We start from the raw sequence: 20062 nt of genomic DNA on the forward strand, positions 1-20062 counted from the left end.
TTTTGTAGCAAACAGATTGCAATTTACATAATGTGATGGGTAATGCGTTTATTTGAAGCTGTTGAACAATCATAATAAAGCAAAATTACGAACCGTTTAGGCAACAAACCAAACAACCAATTACACAAATTAACATTTTAATACAGAAATGACAATAACACAAATCAAAAATCAGTGGAACAGAAGCAAAGCAAGAAACGCAGAATTATTTGGTGTAAATATGTAGAGTATATGCGGTTATATAGTAGGAGTAATATTTTTAATAGTGGCAGTAGTAGTAGTAGTTGTACGAGTAAATTGCAAGAATACGACAAACCAACGCAAAACAATCATCAACTCAACAAACCTTGTTAACATTCGTATTTATGTAACTATATAGGTGTGCTGTGGATCAGGGTACGCAATTACTCAATGCTTTTGAGCAAAATCAAGTGGACCTCGTTCGAATCTAAAATGCGGGCGAATATCGGCCGGTGAAGGCATTTCGCGAGCGAAGGTGTAGCACTGGACTTTGCTCGCGAGCAAGTTTTCGCGTACCCATATGAATGCATGTAACTGGAAAGTTTACAGTAAGCATAGCGTAGTGTTTGCGTTTTAGAGTAACAAAGGACATTCGAATGCAATCGCTTGCGTGTGAGTATAGAGTGGTGGTAGCGTGTAGTTACTTAAATACATATAAGTAATATGTGTACATATGTACATATGTATGTATGTCGCAAAGTCATAGCGAAAACGTGTACTCACGATCATGCTCCGTGCAAGCTGCAATAATTTCCAATTAACCGAAAGTAAACGAAATAAAAAATATATTTCGATAAACAAATGGAATGCACACATTTGTAGAGAAATCGCTTAGAGATGGGACGTTACACAAGAACGAGAACAAAAAACACTAATACGAAATGAAATTTTAACGAATATACGAAATCATATAAATGAATTAATGAAATTATGCCCACTGAGATAGACACAAGTGGCGAATGTGTGTATGTATATATGTTTGTAGGTGAGAATTTTAGTGAAGCTCTCGCTGGTGAACACTCAGAATAAGTATGTAAATGGGAAAATGCAGTATTTGCACGCGCACAGAGATTATTGCTGCGAATTTAACCTGAACATGAAAATTTAAAGAACACTCAAATATGTAGATATTGAACGTTTAGGCTGCCGCTCTCTCTTTTGTTGAAAATACAAGAAGTCATTATAGTCAATTCACACAAACTTATAACACCGAAATCAAAAAACCTAAAACACGTCAACATTATATCACACTGAGACTTAAAACGATTTATTAAAAAAACAGTTATGTTATCGAAAAGGACAATAAAAACAAAAGCGTACTCTCTTACTTATAGCAAAGATTTACAGTTAGTTCCCCACACTCTTTTTTCGCTTCAACATATTATATTTTCAACTCACGATTTTTGCACAAAAAAATCCATCTCTGCTCTACATAATTTATATACCCGATAATACTAGTTCCACTTCAAAACATTTTTCTAAGTAATACTCATTTTTTCTTTTTTATTTTATTAACATTGACATAAATTTAAATATTTAGATATAAATCAGGTTTTGTGGGTGTAAAACACAGTATTTATGATTAGTCATATCATTTCGATAAAGAAATTAAAATGTTTTAAAATCCTTGCCAATCAAAATATAAAAGATTCAGAATAAAATAATCATATTTTTACTATTTTTTATTTATCGCCCTAAAGTCGAGTTCGTTGCTCTTTTAAGGGGTTATATACAGTTAGAATTTTCAAAACATCGATTTTGTTTATTTTATTTTATTAATGTACATATATTTAAGAATAAACACGGAAAATTTCATATCGTTCTGGTGAATATTTTCGAAGTTACGCGCATTCCAAATTTTAAGCGCATTGTTCTCAAAATGATACGTTCAAAGCCGGTGATCAACATTACTAAAAAACGGTCAAATAGATTAGTCTCAAATTTTAACACGAGCTTCTTAAATATATTTTTATAATAATTAATCGAAGATTTTTTTCTCAACGATAAATATTTTTTTATAAGCAATTTAGAAATTTGGTCAAAAATCTTTTTTTCTGTTTTAAAAGACCGCCATTTTCTAAAACAATTTTATTTTGCTTATTCCTTCGATTAATTACTAGATTTAACATTTATTTAACGAAATCGTTTTCGTTTTTTAATTTCAGAGGATCCAGTTCAGAGGAACAGTGTGTTTTCCGGAATGTAATAGGACTGAGTCGATTTTAAAAATTTATTGAACCAATCTGGCCGCGCTGCATCGACGCAGAAGGAGATTACGTTCTTTTTCGCAGCGCAGCCAGCGCGATTTCCAAGCATTGAAGGCGTCATGAAAGGCATTCTCCGGAATAGCCTTGAGAGCCGAGGCAGGAATAATGGGATGCCCAACTCTCCTGTCACTGGAAATGTGAGAGCCGCTCACCTACCGAACTTTGACAGTTGACTGAATGGCTGGTACGGAATGGCTGGAACGGCCAGATTGAAATTATACCAAAAATATATGCAGAACGCTTTGTTGCCAAGATCGTTAATAAAAATTTAAAACAATAAAAATCAAAGAAAATGCGAAATTTAAACATATTTCATGAAACGTTTTGTAATTGATGCATAATAGAAATCATTTTCATTACAAATGATTAAAAACATTCTCCGGAATAGCCTATCATAAGAAAAAAGGATTTAAGTTAAAAGTCCAATATATAATAATTTGCAATCGTAATAAACGTTGAATGGAAAATCCTTTTGTCTCTCACACTGGAATAAGTTGGGCATCCCATTATTCCTGGCCGAGGTGCATGCTGAATGGATCCCCTTTGTCGTCTCAAATGCTTGCCTACATTTTCAGGCAAGGAAACAAAAAAAAAACTTTCGGGGGGGCCACATCTGGGCTGTAGGGCCGCTGCGGAAGTGTTGGGATGCCGGGCTTGGTTAGTTAGCTGTTCACAAAAAAGTGAGTACTTTTGTGACCATCTTCGCGCACATTTCCGTCACAATGTCATGAACCACAGATTTTGATAAAATTAACATTTGGGTAATTAAACGATTACTTAGTCGGCGGTCTGAGTTCAAAACTTTGCAACTGACCAGCCGCTCGTTCATTAGCTAGGAACGCCTTCTATTGAATCCAGTCGGTGCGATCACGATCCGAACTACGGTCGCGGCGGAAGAAAATCAGTTCTATTACTTTCCGGACAAAACCTGTATTTTGGTCACAGCAATTTGTAGTTCCTTTCCAAATTAATATTTTTACTAATACCAAGTCTTAAAATACAGTTAAAAGATACCATAATATATGTACAAATTTTTGTATCAGTAAACTTAAAAGTTTTCTCTAAACAAATTCTGAAAAAATCGCTTTTTTTCGGCCTTCTAACTATATATAGTATATCCCTTAACAAACGGATTTTTTTATATAAGATTTGCATTTCTTACCACTTCCTTGTATACATAATATACCAAAGATAACATATAAACACATTCGTAATTACAACATCTCTTAATTGTAAAAATATAAATAACAGAAATCATAAGTAGGCAGCCTTTTCCTCAAATACGGTATCGTCGATTATTTTGAAACACATTATCAACAGCAAAATGCAAAATATTGGTCACAAAATTATTATGAAAACAACAGAAATAATTGCTTAAGTAGAATAAATTTGTGTGTAGGCTTCAATGAAGCAATTAATGCGATGACAGTGTAGTGTTTGGAAAATATTCCAAATTTCAAAACAGTTTTAATCATTTGCTCTTAAGGCATGTTTTCATAGTGGGTAGCTATTTTGCCACTTCACCGCATCCATTAATTAATTACTTCATTGCTCTTGGTAATTAAAACAGCTTTCATGGACAGTTAATACTTCTTGAGCTTACGAGTATCGAAATAAGAAAGAGAAAATATTTATCAACGAATACGATACAGCTGGTTATCATTTGACGAGCGTGCGGAGGCGAGTACGAGCTTGCAAAATGGCATGAAACGAACGAACAATTACACATGTGCTCAGCAGTTCTCACACATCACAAAACAAAGCGTCAATGCTTAATGCTTTAACATTTTTATAACCGTTATGATATGCGAATCGAACATCGCACCGTACTCGCACAAGATACCTGAGTTGACTTCTGAATGGCAATAATTGTTGAGACGTTTTTTAGACTTACAACATAGGCCGACGAGGAGGGTACCGACAAGCTCGATCCAGAGCTACCGCGTGCACCAAAACCATACGTCTATTTGAGGAGTAAGTGTAGAGGGGTATTTACCATTTACCAATTACCGTTTGTCATTATTATGTTAAGTAGTTGTTGTTGTTATGTGATGAAATGTAATCAGTGGTAAGGAAATGAGAAAAAGAGTTCCGATTTTCAATTTTTTATGACAAATTTGGTTAAATTCATTTTTTTTTTTTTATAAATGGACAAACAAAAATATTTTCATTTAAAGAAATATATAGCTGCAAAATTACAAACGAAAATATTTGATTCACTATATAAACAATTCAGCTATGCGATAGTAAAGCATTGGCATATAATGTTTTGTACAAACTGATTTTACTTCGCAATATACTTAAATGGAACTATTGATGTATCATTGTATTTGTAAGTATAAAGTTATCAAATTACTTGAGAAACTATAACTTCACTACAACATATTCAAGTATTTATTTATACTTTTTTGATTAATCACAGCAATAGTAACATAGCGCACTCCCGCCCCACCCACAACTACTTATTTATACAGAATAATCAAAATAATGAAGTCAGTGAAGCTTCCTTAAAATAAATGCCAACAAAAAAAAAACAAGGAAATAAGGAAAAGGAATTAAAAGCTGAAATCAACCAACATAACCACAAAGTAAATCAGCGGGCGCACAACTAAGTCGACGCACACGCTGTGGTATGAATAAGTGATGGATGTGTTGAGAGGAGGGCGGCCACTTACAGTAGGCGGCGACAGATTGATTGTCGAGCCGCGTCGTTCCTGTGGTCCGATGCTCGAGTGTCGGCGTGTTGGCAGCCCGCTGCCCGGCGTGCCACCTGGCGAGGAGGCGCACGATGGTGCAATGCGTATTTTCGGCGTCATCAAGGTGTTGTCCGACAGCCGTCGGTTGGGGAATGCATTAGCCACGCGCAGGAAATTACTATCGGGCGATGACGGCGAACAGCCGAACCACCAGCCGCCCAGCATACCTGAACCTGTAAATAAGCGAACTGCAAAAATTAAAAATATTCAAAACACCACATTGCCCATATCGGCTGCGGTCACTTTCTACATACAAGCATATACATATGTACTATATATTCATTGGCGTGTGTATAAAACTTGAGCGTATAGATATTTTAGTAAGTTCTGCGATGTGCAAGGGCATGGTTTGGACTCCTGAATGAGTGTGTGCGATCACATCAAAAAATAATTGAAAAGGTCGTAACTATGGACCACATATTATATGGTCTAAAGGCAACCTCCTCAACTACTGGGTATATAATGTACAAATTCTTCTATTTGGCCTCAAATTTGACAGCGTCTTTATGAATACAGTTAAAGCGTTTTTCGGGTAAAATAAACATCAACACTTTAATTATCTGTTATTACCTTCAACCCAGCTTCATAGCGTGCTATTGTGGATAGAGTCAAGTATATACAAAGTATAAACACGCAAGTGGTACCAGGGTTAACGAAGTATGTATCGGGATTAGTGCTACCTAGGCTGTTAATTGCCCCCCGAAGGCATTGAGAGATATTCAATTAGGGTTTTGGACAACTGGGGCTCAGCTGTGTACGTGCACTGCCTTCGGCCATGACAATATTGGCGTCCTCGTTGTGCTACGCGGCATTCGAAATTGATTTATTTGCAAGGCAAACCGCATAGTTGGCTCCAATGCCATTACTGGCTATTTAACTGCCAACCAACGAACAATTACTCACATTATTAAATATATATATCTTTGTACATAAAAAGTACGTGTCACGTTGTTTGTCCGCGATGAACTCCTAAACTACTGATCCGATTTCAGTAAAATTTAGCACACTGTGTCCAGTTCTTATCAACTTAAAAAAAGGGTAGTAAAAATAATTCACATATAAAAAATACAGTAAAAGCTCTACAAAATGAACGCTCTATTAAGCGGACATCTCCATTACGCTTGCATATTGCTGATGTTTATTAAGTTCAATTTATTAAGCGAACAACTCTATTAACTGGACAGAAAGGCTGGTAACCAGACATTGAAAAGCAGCCTTGAATTCGTTAATTTGTCCAATGGAATTTATTTGTATAAACATATTCAAAATTAGACCTCAAGTACAATACCTTGGATTCTTATACCGACAAAAACGTTTTGGCCTTTTTTCGTTAATAAAATTTTGCCTGTATTGAATAGTTTATTATATGAATAATACTATAAAATGTATACCACAGCAACGGGTGGCCGGATCCCCTAGAAGAAGTATATATATAAATATGTATTAAGTAAATTTTTGGACTGAAAAGCCTATGTTCGACTCTCATGGGTATATGAGGCTATATTAAAACTCTGACACATAATTCTATAGGTCATCTCGCCGTAAAGTCGCCAGAAGTTGGGATTGGTATCATGTGAAAATTTTTATTATTTTTTATTGCTAAACAAAATGATTCCACGACGATGAAAAACGCGAAAACAAATAATTAATATTTAAACTTTTACTGACTTTAAATAGCCACAAAAATTCTGGTTTTTAAACAGGTCATGCACTGATTCACTTTCTGGTGACCATCGTGATGTTCATCTAAAATTAAGAGTTACGTTTAAACAGACTCAGGCCGCTGCCCTATTTTCATGACAATGCAACTCCTGTCAAACGTGTCGAAGTTTTATACTATTTCTCCTGTAAGGGAGAGTATACATAAAGACTGTGCAGAGGCGATTCGGCGCCGTTCGCAGCAACTCGGACTGCATATGAAACGATTCAGGCCTTGGAGCAAAACAACAAGCGTGTCATTCGCCAGTTACCAGTCGAAATGTCCGAACGAGTCATTGAATATTGGACTCAACGGATGGACCATTTGAGAGGTAGCAGCGGCCAATATATGAAAGCAATAATCTTCAAAAAATAAAAACCAAAGAATGTTCTTTCTAGCCTCGAAAAGTATCATCCGGTAAAAATTTTCAAAGTACATAGTACCACATCCACCTTTCATATAACCCATTGCCATATCTTTTCGTTCACTTTACGATACCTACATAAATCAGGCACCATTGAAGATGTCGGATTAAAACATTGCACAAATGGTGCAGAATATAACTTTGGCAGCCTTCAGACATGTAGACCTCTATACCTATTGTTGTGCGGATACTGCGTGAGGTATGGATAAACTCTGAATTATACCAAATATAGGAAATTTGAGACACCTGTTTGGCTTTATAGCGTATATGTGGGTCAATATGTAAGATATTTGAAATAAATTCGATATCACCATAGTTTCGAAATAAGATATCTGAATACATTAAAGCGAATACTTGTATATTTCCCACAGCATTGATATGTATAGCAGGATGAATATCGTTACTTGTATTACTGAGTTTGATTTTAGTCGGACTGCAAACAAGGCGATTTAGAAAGTTCAGTCAACTCCTGAAAATATTTTCTTACGATTTGCAAGAGTATAAAATGTTCTGTTACACTCTACCTTAACCCCTCCTTACTTGTGTACGAACACAATAAAAACTTTTCAAAAGGGCAAGCTGGAACAAATTGCTCTGGCGTTACCGCTTGTTCCTAACAACTTTTTGGGGCTTTAGGCGCTTCATTTGTTTTTTACGCAGCAAACGAGTACATAAAAAAAAAAAAAAAAAAAATTTTAAGCCAAATATTTGTATGCAAATATGAAGTCATGAAAGTAGCTAAGTACTCATTGAAAGCAGTCAAGCGAAATTAAATTCCAACTTCTAAGCTGTTTGTAAACGCGTCAGCGAAATAAAATTGTGATATCTAATGGATCTTATTATTTGTTAAGTTAGAAACGCATTCATGTTGGTCATTCAAAATTTGCGGCTTACAGTGTTCAATGAACTGCCATTTCTAAATGCTTCAAAGCTAATAAGTGTATTCACAATTTCATTGTATTCAGGTGATTATGTACAGTGACTTTTGTCCAAGCCGCGGAGGTTACCTCTAATGCTTATCCAGAAGTCGCATATCGGCCAGAAGTGTCTTGGGAAGCAGATCAACAGCGGAAAGTGTTTCCAGAAGCAATCAACTTCACTTCGAATGGTGTGCGGCTAACATCCGAAAACAAGAGCAACATTAGGAAACCCATACATTTTCTATACGAGGATCTGGATAGAAGCATGCTAAAGAAAATCAAAACCCGATGGAACGAGTTACTTAGGTGCAAAACTGCAAAAGTCATGTGCAAAACGGTCGGCCACTGGGCACTGTCTGCTGGCGACAAATGCACGCAGAATAGGACTAAGAGATCGAGAGGACTGCTGAATATGTCTAGACCAAGGCCGCAGGGAAACAATGGAGCAACTCTGAATGGAGACTATACTGTAAGTATCTGGGGTCCCCAATCGATAGTAAGCCTACAGAGTCTGTTAAAATTTGCGTAAATCGTAGGCATCCTAAAGTGTGACTTCCCCTCATGAACTTAGTAACTGAATCGCATCTGGTATCGCAAGGACCAAAACTAGTCTATGCGTGGTTCATTGGCTTACCAGACAAACCCAACCTAACCTAATCTTTGTCCAAGCCAATTGGCGCGTTCTACAATGATATGTGGAATAATTTACTCAGGTCTCACTTACTAAGAGGCAGATGACTTTATCGAACCGACAGGGGCTACCAAAAATTTTACTATCAAAATTCTAGTCGGGGACTGAAACAGAAAGTTTACTCCCTCAATGCAAAATGGTGATTGTCTATCAAGACGAGATCCGCTTTTCTCACTACCACCCTGTACGTTTGCGGAAGTGATGATTTTTGTCCGCACTATTTCGCAGTATCATCTGCATACAAATATGGCATTTGTAGACATTAGGCTTTTGCTTGGTCAATTGGAAACACACTTATTCCACTAACGTCGATATCTTCATTGATGTCATTCATAACGACATTGTTCGCGTGAATAACTATAATTGCAAACTTTCAAGCGCGCCGACAAATTCCCGCACACCTGTCGGTATGTGGGCAAACACGTGCATTTCAGTTGATACATATAATGTGTGCATGTATAGTGTTGATGTGAGTGAAAATAAACGATTGTTATATGTGTATGTACCTCCGGAATTCTTGCGTGCCATATCCTCTGCACTGGATGTTTTCCGCTGATCGATACGCAAATTGGGTATATTGAATGGAGGGGCATTCATGTTATCCGATGAGAATTGATGTCGCAGCGGACGATGGCGCTCCGGTGATGGTATTGACAGATTGTCCAGTTTCAATTTATTACGTTGCTGACGGTCAATTTGTTCGAGCATCTCTTGCAGCACCTGTTGAAAGTGAGAGTTGAATGTGAGAGTATTGCATGTGTTTGCATTGGAAAATGAGCTGTCACACTAACACCGACTAATTTTTACACCTATGTGCCCTGCAGTCAAGCAACAAACTAGTCTAAAAATGCAGCCTGGACTACATATTAGAGAAATCAAACTAAACAGAATAACATCAGATTGATTTATTAATGCACTATAATTTATTTTAGAATATTTATTTATTTATCTCCCTCTGGAGTAAACCGAATATTAATTTCAAATAAAAGATTTAGCTTCAAACCAATGTACTTGTACATCGCTTGTTGACTTTTATATAGAATACGGCTCACTCCCTAACTAGTTTTTAAACAACAGGACCAGTTGATTTGACTGCGGGCGAGCTGTGATAATATGTATATGTACTACTATGAAAAATAAAATAGTAAGACTTTGTTCCTAATTACAAAATTCTTAATTTATTTTTCAAAATCTATGTAAGACTTTGTTCATAATTTCAAAATTCTTAATTTATTTTTCAAATTTTCGTCTCAAAGTCATCCTTCTTGGCTCCAATACACTTGGGTCAAGATATTGGTTGAAAATTTGGCGAAAAAATCACAAAGAATCAGTGCAGTATGTGACGGTGCATTATCGTGTGGCAAAAACCAAGAGTTGTCGGCCAATAATTGTGGCCTGTTTTTACGAATAGCTTCGTGCAAATGACGCATAACACTCAAATAATAATCCTTGTTGACAGTTTGGCCGGTCGGAAGGAATTCGGAGCTCGATAATGGAAGAAAACTGTCAACATAACCTTGATTTTTTCGGCTTCGGTTCACCTTCGCCATGATATTCGGCCGACTGATTGTCTGTTTTCGGATAGTAACTATAAATGCAAGACTTATCGCCAGTAATAATACGTTTTATGACATCCTGCTAGTCGGAAAGCATTGTTTCACAGACGTTAACGGACACTGTTTTTCGAAAAAATTGAGTGATTTCGAAACCAATCGTGCTTTCACTTTCCTTAGGCCCAAATGATCTTTCAAAATGGTTTTCACTGATACTTTTAACATTACAACGTGGCCAGTAAGATCTCTCACTGTTAATCGTCGATTCTCAAGTACCAATTCCTCTATTTTATTGACGTGTTGATCATCAGTTGATGTTGATGGCCGTCCTAGACATATATTTTTGCTCGAAAAATTTAAAAGTCTTACTATTTTTTGCCCACAGTGCATGCGGGCCGGCATGTGTGCTTTTGAATGAGGATACAAACGCTTAAATGTGTTAGTGTTTCTTAAACATTTAGCAAACCCGTTATTTTGAAGTAGTTTAGCAGACATATGTATATTTACGGATGCAAATGTGTGTGTATGTTATATAAGTGCCACATTAATGTATACATGCACATTAGGGTGATTCAAAAAAAAAGAGACCATATTTTAGAGCATTCAATTTCCTACAAAACCTAATTAACAAGATATTTTTTCAAGTAGTTGGAAGCGAGATATACATTTTTTTATCTGATAATAAGAAAAAATAGAAAACCGTTAGGCGGAGGACCTTCCCGTTACAATTAAAAACTCATATTTGGAGAGGCTTTCTTAGAGGTGTCTAGGAACCTATTTTTGCGAGTACCAATTGAAAAAAAAAAAATTTTGAATCACCCTAATGCACATACATATAAGTATAAGAGTATTAATTTAGTTTCATTTTACCTCCACCAGCATACAGTATTGTTCGAGATTCAGACCCGGATTAACGGTGTGTGGTATCAATAGTGGAAGCACATGCGTAGCCATTGTCTCCACCGTCAGACCATATGTCTTATCGACAACCATTTTATGATATATATCTGCAAGTAATTAAACAGTTTTTGTACAAGTAATTTTTCGAGAAATGAGTGCAAGAGACAAAAATCCAATAATTTGCATTATACTAAGGCAACCAAAAATACAGTTATTCTACGCTAATAATATTTCCGAATTTCGATGAAAAGGATTCGAGACTGGAGCTTCCTTGCGGTTATCATATTATAAATTATAGTTTATTTTTACCAAACAGAAGATTCCCACTAACTTACTGGCGCACTTTTCTGGAATTTAAATTTACAAGCAGCATAACTCTATATACGCGCCTTTTAAAGGCTAGATCCAAATGCAAGGCATATAGATTCAATTGGAGTCTTACAGTAGAATAGAACTACTTCCCACAATTTCTTTATACTTGATTAAACATGATTATCAACACTGAATCAATTACTTACGCACTGTACGCATCACTATATCCGGTTCCGGTATACGGACATCGCCTAGCAGCTGCAGCACCTCTTCCATAACCTTTTGCAGCCACATTGAGAAGCATGTTTTGATGGAAAAAAATGAAAAAATTATTTTGCGAATTTAGGAGAAGCGCAGGTTGTGCAAGTTGAATGTGCTCCGTTGAGTAACTCTTCAGTTATACTTAGAACTAACTTAACTGCAGCATTTAAAGGCGAAAGTACAGGCTATACATATACACAAAAATTTATAAGTTTAATCACCTGAGCACGCTCCAGTTTGTCCATGAGCCCCTCTATGCAGATAAGTACGTTTTGCACAATTTTCGGATCCGCTAGATTCTTTTCGAACACAGATTTCACCTTTGGAATCACCATGCGTCTGATCGAAACATCTTCGATATTATCGAAAACATTTGTAACTGCCACAACAGCAGCGCTCTGCGAGCGGAGCACAAAAATGAGAGAGGATAATTTGGACTCGTAAAAATTTCGAATTTCGAAAACCAAAATAATGTTTTCTTAAAACTTATAAACCTCATGCGGCATGCAGTTTGTAACAAGCAGCCTGAAATTTTAAAATAAATTTTATATGAATTCGAACTCTTTACCTGCACCTGTATCGTTGAGCTTTCGAAAGCAAAAAACAGCATTGGTATAATGTCGGTGGTGACATCGCCCGGAGCGGTCTTCTCTATAATAAGGTGTAAATTTTCCAACAAGGTCACTGTGGCTTGTATGGACTTAGGCGACCCGAAAATTACCCTGAAAAAAAGTTTGCCAAAGCAATTCATCTATAAAGTAAATGACTTTTTCATTTCTTTTGGCTAAATTTATGCTTGTTAAAATTTCGTAGCCATAGGTAAAAGCACTTCCTTAAAGCGGTGCTAGGAGACACATTCATGCCGCACAGGCGTTTCATTAATAAGCAACACAAAATAAAAACAAAAATTCCTTTGCCTTGTGTTTAACGAGTGCTCGGAATATGGCAAAACTTCCCATTCGTCTTGGCGCGAGCATGTGTATATGTTTGTTTGTTAGGTTTATTGTGGCACCAAATAGCGAGAAAAAAGTAAAGCTGCAATAAGAGGATAAATTTTACAGCGAACACACAAGGACAATGCGACTTTCGCGCGACAAACGACAAACTGACAAACTTAAATTGTGCAAACAACTTTTATCGCAACGACGACAATGGGCGACATGACGAACACGAACGAGAGTCAACAAATCAAGAACAAGAACATGAAACGGTAAAAATAAGCACAAGTGAATTGTGACAAGCGCAGATGAAAAACAAAAACAATACATACATGAAATTAGAAGGCAAATAAAATAAGTATAGTGCCGGCGGTAATGTTCCGTGTCAATTTGGATTCTACTTGCGGTGGCATGAACCGGACGCAATGAAATGCGCTGAGCACTGCTATTGGTAACCTAATAAAAACAACTTGAGTACAAACGGAAGTGGCTGATGACTCAAAGCGGTGGAACAAGTGAGACTGGATATCTTACTGCTCGAAAAGTTAAATTGTATTATTATATTTATTGGTTAAAAATGTTGAATTATGGAAAATAAAGCACTTTACAGGAAACACGGTAAATACAGTCATAACTCTATTTAAAAAATGTTTAAAAAATGCTGTAATCGCATTGAAATGTTTTGATTTCAATTTTCAAAAATAATTTGAAAGCAAAAGCTTAACACTTACTTCATCGTTGGCGCCATAATCGACTCGTATTCGCCCGGTGATGCCTCCTGTATAAGTTTGATGACGGGCTGCAAAACCGCTGCCAGTACTTCGCCATTGCTGATTTCGGCCTGCAGCATTGGCCACACATTTTGCCACCACAATTTCTGCAATAAAACGTTAATTGTTAGGCATAATGGAATGGCGGTCAGCGTAAAATCTCTCTCATACATAAAAATAATAATTTTTTTTATTTTACGGTTTTTGTTTGCCAAAGCTTTGGGTGGGAAATTAGCAAGTCATAAAAGGCAAACAACAACGGCCAAAACATTACGATTAAGTGTAAGCAGTCGCAAGAACCACCTAAGTAGAGCACAGGGGTACGCGGCAACAGGTCCTTTTATGTGCCAAGCAATTGCTGTCTCATAAATGTGTCGGAATTTCATTTAGCCATTAAGCGCGCACCTGACGCCGTGCAGCGCTTAGACACACACAGCCGCTGCCAAACTAGAGACACTTTCATGTAGAATGCACACATTTGCAAGGCAAGTTTCGTGGTGGTGCTCTGATGTTTACTGCATAGTCAGCTGTTGCATTACATTTTTGTTTTTGTTTTTGTTTTTGCTTTTTTGTTTTCTTTACACTTAAATAACGTGAAAACCCTGAATATTACTTATTCCCATCAATTGGCTTGCTGCTGCGAAATTTTCGTCAGGTACACAAGAGTGCGGCAGTCAATGCTTTAACGTAAGTTTTTCCGGAGTCAAGTACAGGGTTTGTCGGGAAAGTGATAGGACTGAGTCGATTTAAAAGAATTGATTGAACCCATTCCGGAATAGCTTTGGGAGTCGAGGTGCATGCTGTTTGGATCCCTCTGTCGTCTCAAAATGTTAGCCTTTCATCGGCTTTTTCAGGCAAGGAAACAAAAAAAATTCGGTGGACCCACATCTGGGCTGTAGGGCGGCTGCGGAACGTAGGGATGCCGGCCTTGGTTAGATAGCTGTTCACAAGAAAGGCGGTGTGAGCCGGGGCGTTGTCGTGTTGCAACTTCCAATCGGCTGTGATATCTTGTCGAACCCGATTGACCCTTCGTTGGAGTCTTTCGAATTTGATTTTGATAAATTTAACATCTGGGCAAACGAATACTTAGTCGACGGAGGGAGTTCAAAACTTTGCGCACACGAGTCACTTTGTCGGTGTTTGTCGAAGTCGCAGGTCTCCTGGCACGGTCTCCATTAGCGACTTTTTCTCGGCCCTCCAAAATTCCTGGTGCCACCGAAACACAACACTTCTTGCTAAAGCAACCTCTGGGTAATCCTGTTTGATAATATCAAATGTTTCTGTCCCAGATTTACCGAACTTCACACAGAATTTAATCGCGTACCTATGCTCTAACGAACGCTGCCTTTTCGGCTTGCACCACTCACAGAAACACTTCGCGCAAAAATGCTTGTCCTGACTCTCCAGGTGCTCGGAGACAACTGACCAGCCACTCGTTCGTTAGCTAGGAACACCCTCTACCGAATCCAGTTGGCGCGCACGCTCCAAGTTACAGTCGCGACGGAAGAAAATCAGTCCTATTGCTTTCCGGACAAACCCTGTAAGCATAAAGTGAGTAAATGTGTGCTGGCTACTTACTCTCGGTATCAGCGGCATCGCTTCCATTAGCGTGTTTTTGTAGAAGTGAGATTTCTGCGATGTGTCCTTCATGTTGACCACATCTAAGAACTTGAGCGCATTTACACCGGGATCACTGAAAGTTCAAGCGTACGTATGTAGTTATATATGTATGTGTGTAAGTATAGTTGATGTTTCCACAACTAATTTATGAATGAAAATTTCTAATGAAAACAATTCTGCGCGACGCAGCCATTAGCATTAAAGTTTATTAACAGTTAAATAGATTAAATTCCAACCGATACGAAGAAATTTTCCACCCCATGTGCTGATGCTTTAACTGAAATAAAAACTTTTTTAAGCATTCAGCTTCAGCACTCGCATCAAGAGCTTATATTTTCAATGTGGAACGGCGCAAATTTAAAAAAGTCCTCTAAACACACTTTACTTCTTTTCGAAGGCAAGGCAACTGTCTGGCCGTGCACGGCTATATAAGCCTATATAACTGTACGTGTGTATCGCCATTGCGTTGGTGTGTGAGAGTCGCTTCCATTGCTGCATCCGAGCAGACAACCAAACAAACTACATTTAAGCCTTGCGGGTAATGTACTTAACCTGTGTAAACAGTGTGGATCTCGTTTCAACAAGATAGAAATAAGGAATAAAAGAATTGTTGACAACATTTAAATTATCTTTAAAGTGGTTTAATCTCCAGCAGAATGGAAAGCGCAAATATTTGCTTGCTTACGAGTTTCAATTTATACTTGCGCTTGCCTCCCTCTTCGGACGCATTATTCCACCTTTTACTCGCCCTCTTTCGTGATTATACCCATTTACGTGACTGGCCGTCGACATTTACAGAAAGTAGTGATGCACACCATCACATCTTGCTGAGATTTACATTTAGTTAAATCATCCATCTGAAAGTTTGCCTCTTTGCACTGAAATCATAATTATTCTTATGTGCCGACCAAGAAGTCTGAAGGATTGGCACTTAAGTGGATATAGTAACTTCAAAGTGGATTTTAGAGAAGTTAAGCAACTTGACAAATTTAACGCCTGTCTAAGATGACCAATAAATGAGGTTTAGCAATTTCAGTCTAAAAATATTAAAAACATTTCGTGGTCACAGATAAAACTTATTCGAAGCATAAATAATGCCATATTCACCAATATATAACCCATATATAACCAATAATAACCATATATAACCACTATATAACCATTTTATAACTAAAACCTAATTTTATTTAATACTAGTGGTTTCTGTTATATCGTTTTCCCTTCATCTGTAAACTTACGAAAAGTGATGTTACGTTATTTTGCATTTTAGGTGACGGTATACATAGTATCTATTAATTGTTTTTGAATATTAACATAATTTCACAACATGTTTCTTTTGCATCAAAACAACAAAAAATGTTTGGCTTTATCGGCTAGTAATTTTGAACTAGACTCTCTGGGCAAGCACAAGAAATACTTTTCTGTATTAAACCTTATTTACACTCTCTTCTCCAAAAATTTAAAAATTTATTGAATTATCTCACAATAACCTGCGAATTATCTTACATTATCTCAACATTAAACGTATTTTCATTGATAATTGCAACCCTGCATATCAGGAATGTCGAGTATTCCTCATTCTGTAAATCGCCTTAATGTGCGTCTAGTATTTTTATGTCTATCAGCATCCTTTAGTCTAGACACAGTCAGCAGCGGCGGATGCGTCAAAGTCTCTGCTACACTCATTACAAAAAGTGGCAGCAGCACCGTTCCTCGGGCTATGAACGAACAAACAGCCACGCGCGATATCACGCTTCCAGAAGTGCAAAAGAAAACTTAAAGCAAATCCAAGTCAGTAGACTACATCAAGCTGCGCAATGAGGGCCATCAGCTGCAGGAAAACTGTAATTTACACCTTTGTATTCTGTTGTACTTTCCGCTTTGTGCTATGCTAGAGCGCTTTCTCCTTCATCCACGTCTGTGTTATTTTCCACAAGTATTAAAGTATTTAGTGTGCGAGTGTGTGTGCGAGATTATGTCTCAATAAATCGCAATCTCAGAATGGCGTAACACTTGTCAATCAGCATAAGGTTAAGTTAAACAAACCACAACGGTACACGCTCCTACATTACTTACTATACGTATCGAAACGCACTTCTCACCAACTAAGTGGCGCGAGTGGCAGACTCACGTAATAGCTATGCATACTCATACACACATGTATAAACAGTATTCCTTCGCTTTGTGATATTTTATACAAATCTTATCTCTTACGAGGGGAGCGCCTACGTTATTCCGTCGCGCGGGGTCAATTGTTTTCGAGAAAGCTGAGAAAACGTGTCACACTGCATAAATAATGGCGGCAATCTTGGGGGAAAGTGATGGGAGGTAAATGCATGAGAACATTTTCATTCCTCAGCACATTGAAAATTCTGAACATTTCACATTCCAAGAATTCTGAACAAATTCGCCCACGAGCCTCATAATTTTACTCTTCGTATATACGTAACTAATTTAAAACCTGACTTGAGACGATATATGTATTAAAGTAAACTTATACGTGCATACAGGGTTTGTCCGGAAAGTAATAGGACTGATTTTCTTCCGCCGCGACTGTACTTCGGAGTGTGCGCGCACCAACTGGATTCGGTAGAGGGCGTTCCTAGCTAACTAACAAGCGGCTGGTCAGTTGTCTCCGAGCACCTGGAGAGTCAGGGCAAGCATTTTCGCGCGACGTGTTTCTGTGAGTGGTGCAAGCCGAAAATGCAGCGTTCGTTGGAGCATAGGTACGCGATTAAATTCTGTGTGAACCTCGGTAAATCTGGGACAGAAACATTTGATATGATCAAACAGGATTACCAAGAGGTTGCTTTAGCAATAAGTGTTGTGTTTCGGTGGCACCAGGGATTTTGGAGGGCCGAGAAGAAGTCGCTGATGGAGACCGTGCTAGGAGACCTGCGACTTCGACAAACACCGAGAAAGTGACTCGTGTGCGCAAAGTTTTGAACCCAGATCTCCTCAGACCTAAGTATTTGGTTAATTAGCCAGATGCTAAATTTATCAAAATCAAAGTCAGAAGACTCAAACGAAGGGTCGATTGGGTCCGACAAGACATCGCTCAAGACAAGACAACACCCACTCACACCGCCTTTCTTGTGAGCAGCTACCTAACCAAGGCCGGCATCCCTACGCTTCCGCAGCCGCCCTACAGCCCAGATGTGGCCCCCCGGACTTTCTTTTGTTTCCTTGCTTGAAAAGGCCAATGAAAGGCAAGCATTTTGAGACGACAGTGGGGATCCAAGCAGCATGCACCTCGGCTCTCAAGGCTATTCCGCAGAATGCCTTCCGTGACGCCTTCAGTGCTTGGAAATCGCGCTGGCAGCGCTGCATCAACATAAAAGGAGCCTATTTTGAGAGTTTTTAAAGAATTGTAACCATTGGTTCATTAACTTTTTTTAAATCGACTCAGTCCTATTACCTTTCGGACAAACCCTGTATCACAAATTTGACAATTTTAGCAATGTTTAAGTCTACTGCTGAGAATTAACGAATTGTTAGAGATTGTAAAACTGTATATGCTAATGATAAAATACAAATAAAATTTGTAAGGTTATGTGTCATGAAAATACTATGTAAATATAATTTGTAATTTATGCTGGTGAGTTCATTATTAATTATTGGAACAATTAATATATTAGTATAAGTATTTGAGTAGTACTTACCTAAAGTATTTAATCAATTGCAAGAGTTGCGCAGGCGGTCGAGAGGTTGGATCTCGACTAACCAAACGAGAGGTAGCCTCTTGTAGCGGTACCGGCACCCGCGGCAACATTTTCTGCACAGTCTCCTCCAGCTGAAAGTATTGCATCACAATAACGCTTTAACTTTTCTTTACTATATTGATAAGAGTTTCAGTTAGATTTCTCAGTAATCTCTAGGAAGACTAAAGAAATTAATGACATAATTAAAAGAAAAACAAATAAAATTCTGTATAATTGCCTTATGAGGAAACTAAATAATGCTGGAATTGCTACTTAGGGAGAGTATTCAGTCAATGGCTCGCTTTCGCTATCTAATTGGAAATAGTTTTCAAAGTCTTTATTTCGTGTTTCTCTACACTTTAAAATTATATTAAACTTTGCAGGCTCGAAATCATTATAATTTCGTTTCACATAAGTGGTAATTTCCCAAAATTTCAATTTATCAATCACTTGTGATGAGCCAGAAGTTTCCATGTCGCTGCTAACACAAGCGCCGGGTTCTTTATCAATGTCAACAGCACTTTGTGAATAAACTTCCGATACTTGTGTTCACTTGAAAGTTAAACTTGATAGTCTGCGTTTAAGACTCTTCAGCACAGAATTTCACTATTCCATTTTATCCGAGCTCTTCTCGTGAACAAACACTTGAAACTGGCCCATAACCAAAAACAAAAACTAGAAAAAGCCTACCATCAAGGAGTCAATTTACCATTGTTTTCTCTGCGCTATCAAAGCCTCACGACATTTCAGTAAATGCAGTTGTTGTGTCAGTCGAATGGGGAATATTTGCATACAGACATACACACATACATGCATTTCGCATGGAATGCTTCTAAAAAGGGCGGAAGAAATAGTTGTAAAAATTGCATGAAGCACTGTTAGTTTCAAGGGGAGGAACTTTTGTCTGTAAACGTGTGAAATAGTAGCAACTGACTAGCATAGAAATCAACTAGAGCCAGCATTGCTGACATTACGGTGCTTTTGAAGTCATCATTCGATCACTTTCATGCTCAGCGATGGGAATTACTTCATTCAGAGGGGCGGTTAAAAACGAAAACTCTCCATATTTCTGAGAGATACTACAAAATATGGTGTATATATCGAAAAGGAAAAAGATATAAATAAAATATAACTCAAAAGGGAAAGAGTTTAGGGGATATTTTTCAAGAAAAGAATCCTGGTCAGCTGTTCACTAAGCGTTTTCGTTTGCGTTACCCCCCTAATCTGGG

At 37.7% G+C, this 20062-nt stretch overlaps 1 protein-coding gene across 9 annotated transcripts in view; it reads right to left on the reverse strand.

Moving 5' to 3' along the window:
- LOC126761020 (SCY1-like protein 2) overlaps window positions 1–20062 on the reverse strand; it is a 74243-nt gene that overhangs the window by 14131 nt on the left and 40050 nt on the right. For 3 of the 9 annotated variants that reach the window (XM_050476896.1, XM_050476895.1, XM_050476889.1), the window contains 10 exons: window positions 18795–18925; window positions 15091–15205; window positions 13474–13619; window positions 12373–12526; window positions 12026–12202; window positions 11750–11822; window positions 11202–11338; window positions 9285–9498; window positions 4964–5232; window positions 4183–4251 (listed from right to left, as the gene is read on the reverse strand). In XM_050476896.1, coding sequence (XP_050332853.1) covers window positions 4183–4251; window positions 4964–5232; window positions 9285–9498; window positions 11202–11338; window positions 11750–11822; window positions 12026–12202; window positions 12373–12526; window positions 13474–13619; window positions 15091–15205; window positions 18795–18925 — 1485 coding nt within the window. Of the gene's footprint in view, window positions 1–744; window positions 763–4182; window positions 4252–4963; window positions 5233–9284; window positions 9499–11201; window positions 11339–11749; window positions 11823–12025; window positions 12203–12372; window positions 12527–13473; window positions 13620–15090; window positions 15206–18794; window positions 18926–20062 lie in introns of all 9 variants that reach the window. The other 6 variants (XM_050476890.1, XM_050476887.1, XM_050476893.1 and 3 more) reach the window with 3 other exon arrangements.

The sequence above is a fragment of the Bactrocera neohumeralis genome, chromosome 6 (assembly GCF_024586455.1).
Source record: "Bactrocera neohumeralis isolate Rockhampton chromosome 6, APGP_CSIRO_Bneo_wtdbg2-racon-allhic-juicebox.fasta_v2, whole genome shotgun sequence".
In the NCBI taxonomy this organism is placed as follows: Eukaryota; Metazoa; Arthropoda; class Insecta; order Diptera; family Tephritidae; genus Bactrocera; species Bactrocera neohumeralis.